Source organism: Theropithecus gelada, chromosome 1, assembly GCF_003255815.1.
Source record: "Theropithecus gelada isolate Dixy chromosome 1, Tgel_1.0, whole genome shotgun sequence".
Lineage (NCBI taxonomy): Eukaryota > Metazoa > Chordata > Mammalia > Primates > Cercopithecidae > Theropithecus > Theropithecus gelada.
This window is the reverse complement of record NC_037668.1, coordinates 162,144,961-162,149,640: the sequence shown is the minus strand read 5'-3', so window position 1 is coordinate 162,149,640 and position 4,680 is coordinate 162,144,961. Positions and strand designations below refer to the sequence as shown.

At 52.8% G+C, this 4,680-nt stretch overlaps 1 protein-coding gene across 1 annotated transcript in view; it reads left to right on the top strand.

Annotated features, from left to right (window-relative positions):
• The first annotated feature begins 500 nt into the window (after positions 1-500).
• OPTC (opticin) overlaps positions 501-4,680 on the top strand; it is a 12,819-nt gene continuing 8,639 nt past the window's right edge. Inside the window, exons 1-4 of the mRNA XM_025403200.1 lie at positions 501-766; positions 1,520-1,658; positions 3,224-3,382; positions 4,176-4,378. Of these exons, the coding sequence (XP_025258985.1) occupies positions 536-766; positions 1,520-1,658; positions 3,224-3,382; positions 4,176-4,378 (732 nt within the window). The 5' untranslated portion in view covers positions 501-535. The remainder of the gene's footprint in view (positions 767-1,519; positions 1,659-3,223; positions 3,383-4,175; positions 4,379-4,680) is intronic.

Sequence of the window (4,680 nt, the reverse complement as noted above, 5' to 3'; positions counted from 1 at the left end):
ATAGAGTCACTGCACTGCAGCCTGGGCAACAAGAACGAAACTCCACCTCAAAAAAACAAACAAACAAAAAGACCCCATAAGATTCTTTGATGTTGGCATTCTCTGAATCGAGCTTAGTGACTAGCAGTCATGTTCTGAGCATGGGGTTAAGAGAGGACATCTGTGTGCATGCACCAGTGTTTGCCTGGTTTGTAGACAAGGGGACTCTTGTGAATGTGTCTGTGTTGAGATGTGTCTGCACATGCCTCTGTGAGTGAGTATCAGTGTTTGGGTGAGAGTGTAAAAACATTCAAGTGGGGTAGTGGTGGGCGGGGACTGCTAGGAGATACCCCCCAAGACATAGTCCCAGCTGGTAGGGAGTTTGTGCATGTGATGAAGGCACTGAGTCTGCAAGTGTGGGAGTGGGAAGTGGGGTAAATCTTCCAGCCGTTCCCACAACCCTCTGGAGAGCCTGCCCCTCAGATCGCTGCCCTTCCTCCTGCCCACTTGCCAGGGACCTGCCGCTGAAGGGATTCTCATTCCCATCCAACTCCCCATGAGGCTCCTGGCTTTCCTGAGTCTGCTGGCCTTGGTGCTGCAGGAGTCAGGGACAGCTTCTCTCCCAAGGAAGGAGAGGAAGAGGAGAGAGGAGCAGATGCCTAGGGAAGGCGATTCCTTTGAAGTTCTGCCTCTGGGGAACGATGTCCTGAACCCAGACAACTATGGTGAAGTCATTGACCTGAGCAACTATGAGGAGCTCACAGACTATGGGGACCAGCTCCCCGAGGTGAGGGACACAGGAGACCGACTGCATTCCCTGCATTACACTGGGAGTCAGAGGCCCGGGCCCTCCCACCTGCCCCTTAGTATGGGTGTCTCAAGCCTCCACCTCTTTCTCTATGAGGTGGAAATTCTTATCCCTCCATAGGGATTTGTCACTTAGATGATACTAAGAAAGAGGACACAAACCTGGGACTCCTCCTTCTTCAGAAGTCATATATCCCTCCCCCTGCCGTCAAGTAGGACCCAAAGCCATGTCTCACTGGGGGAGGGGTTCGAATGTCCTCATCATATTCTCTAGGAAATAAAAGTGCCACATCCCCCGTCTCTTTTCTGAAACTGTCCTCCAGTCTGAAGTTCTTTCCTAGGCCCTCTTGGCCTTCACTGCAGCAGCGTGGGGTGCAAGCCCAGAAGCCCCCACGCGATTGCTGCATGAGCCTGGTCGGTGTGGAGCAGGGGAAGAGCGCCAACCTGGGAAATTGGGAAAGCAGGTTCCATCTCTGCCTTGACCACCTGCTGGCTCTTTAATTCTCATCCCTGTCCTCTCCGGGCCTCAGTTTCTTCATCCATAGAATGGACATGCTGGACCTGATGCTCTCTCAGGTCCCCTTTTCGCACAGTCTTTCTGCTATCCCTTCCCCCTCCTTCTCCACAGTGACTTTTTGCCAGTTTGAAATCCATCATGAGGTTCCCAGGGTCCAAAGTTAAGTCCCTTTCAGGCAAAAGCTGGGTTACTGTGTACTCTGTGCTACATCTCCAGGTTAAGGTGACTAGCTTCGCTCCCGCAACCAGGATCAGTCCTGCCAAGAGCACTACAGCTCCAAGGACACCCTCATCAAACCCCACGATGACCAGACCTACTACAGCGGGGCCACTACTGAGTTCCCAGCCCAACCATGGTAAGTGCACAGTCACATGGTCACAATATCCCTAGGTCATAGGCCAAGCAGCTATGACCCAGCACCAGGGGTACCAAAGTGGAACGTGGTCAGTGTTGGGACGTGGAGGGTCAGGGCTACCCTTACTAGCAGAGAGAGGAGGGAAAATAGCCACAGTAAGAACAGGAAAAAAGAAATCAAAGACAGGCACTGGCTGTCCCTAATACTTTTGCCTGAATGTACAAGTTAAGTAAGAAGCAAAGAATGCAAGAACTCCCTTATGCCCTAGCAAAGCCACCCTGCCTTAATTAATAGCATGACAGGGGAAGCAGGTTGAGTGGTAATTAGATCAGAGACAATTAAAAACCTGTAGAGAAGAATAACTAACTTGGTGGCTGCCACTTGGCGTGGGAGCAAATGAAGCAGTCACACTGCTTTTCAGCTTCAAAGTCCCTCTTCAGTAGCTCTCTTTCCTTTCCCGATGCCCTCCTGGAGGCTGGAGCTGGCATTCCTGGCAGTGAGGCCTCGGCACTCTGCTGGCAGTCAGAAGTGGGCAGAGGAAGGCTGAAGTTCATTCTGGACCTGCTTGCCCCCAGCTTCCCTGTTCGCTTCTTGGGATGTTTGCCTTGGGTGAACCGGGAGTATTGGGGCATCGGTAGGAAAACCATTCAGTCAGGAATCCATGACCTCTCAGAGCTACAGTCTCAGGCTTAAAGAGGCCATAAAGGGCCTCAGCTGAACCCATTCACAGCCTCCGGATAAGAAACATGCTGGGGCCCCTCTGCTCCATCCACTCCTCCTGGTCACTGCTGGCAGAGAAGAGCTCCTTAATCTTGGGGCTGTGTCACTGCCATCAGAGGTCTTCCTTGAGTTGAGCTAAACTGGTCTCTCAGTAATTTCTGTGCCTTGTGACAGCAGGTGACAGAAACCACCTGCGCTATTCAGTTGTATGATCCAATAAAGTCTCCCCAACTATTTGGGGTGGGTGACCTGGCCTAACCTCATGACCCCTGGGTACAAAGACAGGGTTATGGACAGAATAGGAGAGGGCTACTTCCCAAAGAAAAATTGGCATGCTGATGCCATAAGAAGGGGAAGTGGATGCTGAGTGGGCATTGTGCTCTCCACCTTGGTTCTATTGTGCTTCTTGGAGCCACACAGAACATATCTAATTTATCTTCCCCAAGGCAGATGGCAGAGCCAGCAATCACTGGCCATCCCACTTAATTCTGGCTTTACTTTTTGGGACCAGAGAAGAATCCTATGGAAAAGAGACCAAGGGATGTCCTAGAAATACCCACATAGGCCCAGGAAAATGTACACAGAACTAGGGTCTGCTGAAAGTATAAATGGGTTTAGACTGGGTAATAACTGAGGATGGACGTGCCTCTCTGGGGTCGAGGACAGAGTGACAGGCTGGGAGCAGCCAACAGCACTGAGTACATGGTGCCTGTCAGTTCTGGGCAGCAACCCATAGGCTATCAAAAAGGCACAGATGGCCATGGTTCAGACACTCCCTGGGGCAAGGGCCATTGGCCCCAGAGGCTGAAGAGATCTCCCTTTGTTTTGTCTTTCACCTGGGCCAGGTCTGCCCACCTGCCTGGTCTGCGTGTGTCTTGGTTCCTCTGTGTATTGCGATGACATTGACCTAGAGGACATTCCTCCTCTTCCCCGGAGGACTGCCTACCTGTATGCCCGCTTCAACCGCATCAGCCGTATCAGGGCCGAAGACTTCGAAGGGCTGAGTATGTAATGCCCTGGGAAAAGATGAGTGCAGGCAGGCATAGGAAGCCACCCTGCCACTAGAACAGTCACCAACACTGGGTTAACTCTTTCCTGTTGGTTCTCAGTCCATCCAGCTGTCAAAGGGAAATAGCCTGAAGTCTCTAGAAGTCCCTTCCTTGAAGTGTTTAGATGGTGGAAGGGACCTATTTTTATTTGCTCTCCAAAAAGGTCTGGGAAGTTGGGAGGGGAAGGTATGATCTGCCAACATCTTCAGGATGTCCCAGCAATGACAGCTGTGTGATCAGCTGGCCTCTGGGCAGGACTGTCTTAAATCTACTCTCCATGGCACTGATGCTGTTTACAAGGTTGTTTGTGTGCTTTTTGCTTCTTTATGCCCTATGCCCTGCTTGAGACAGGAGACCTGGGCTCTGATCCCGATTCTACCACTAATTACCCAGAGCCTTTCTGGGCCTCAGCGCCCTTCTGTGTAGACTCACAAGTGGAGGTGAGGTGGATCCAGGGATTCCTGGGCCTGTTGATTCTCGCTCTCAAGAGACTTCTTCTAAAGGATCCAAGGTGGGCGGCCACCGCACAGGACAGGATTCCAGGGAGGGGCACTGAGGCATCTGAGGGCTTTTCCAAGGAGTCCTGGTTTATGTTATTTTCTCTGGTTTGGGCTAGTGCAGGTGGAGAGCTGGTTACAATCCCCTCATCTTGAGAGGGATGGAGCAAGGTGTGGAGATAGCTCCATTCTGGGCAAGGAAAGACAGTGTGTTCTGGTTCATCTCTTTGTTCTCCCCCAACCTCTCTCAGCAAAGTTGAAGAGGATTGACCTCTCCAGCAACCTCATTTCCTCCATCGATAATGATGCCTTCCGCCTGCTACATGCCCTCCAGGACCTCATCCTCCCAGAGAACCAGCTGGAAGCTCTGCCCGTGCTGCCCAGTGGCATTGAGATCCTGGATGTCCGCCAAAATCGGCTCCGGAGCTCGGGGATACAGCCTGTGGCCTTCAGGGTGAGTTGAGGCCTTAGGTCCACTATCTATCACCTCCACCACCCACCTCCACCCACCAACACCCACCTCCACCTCCACCACCCACGTCCACCACCACCACCCACCTCCATCCCCACCACCCACCTCCACCACCACCACCCACCTCCATCCCCACCACCCACCTCCATCCCCACCACCCACGTCCACCATCACCACCCACATCCATCCCCACCACCCACCTCCACCACCACCACCCACCTCCATCCCCACCACCCACCTCCATCCCCATCACCCACGTCCACCACCACCACCCACCTCCATCC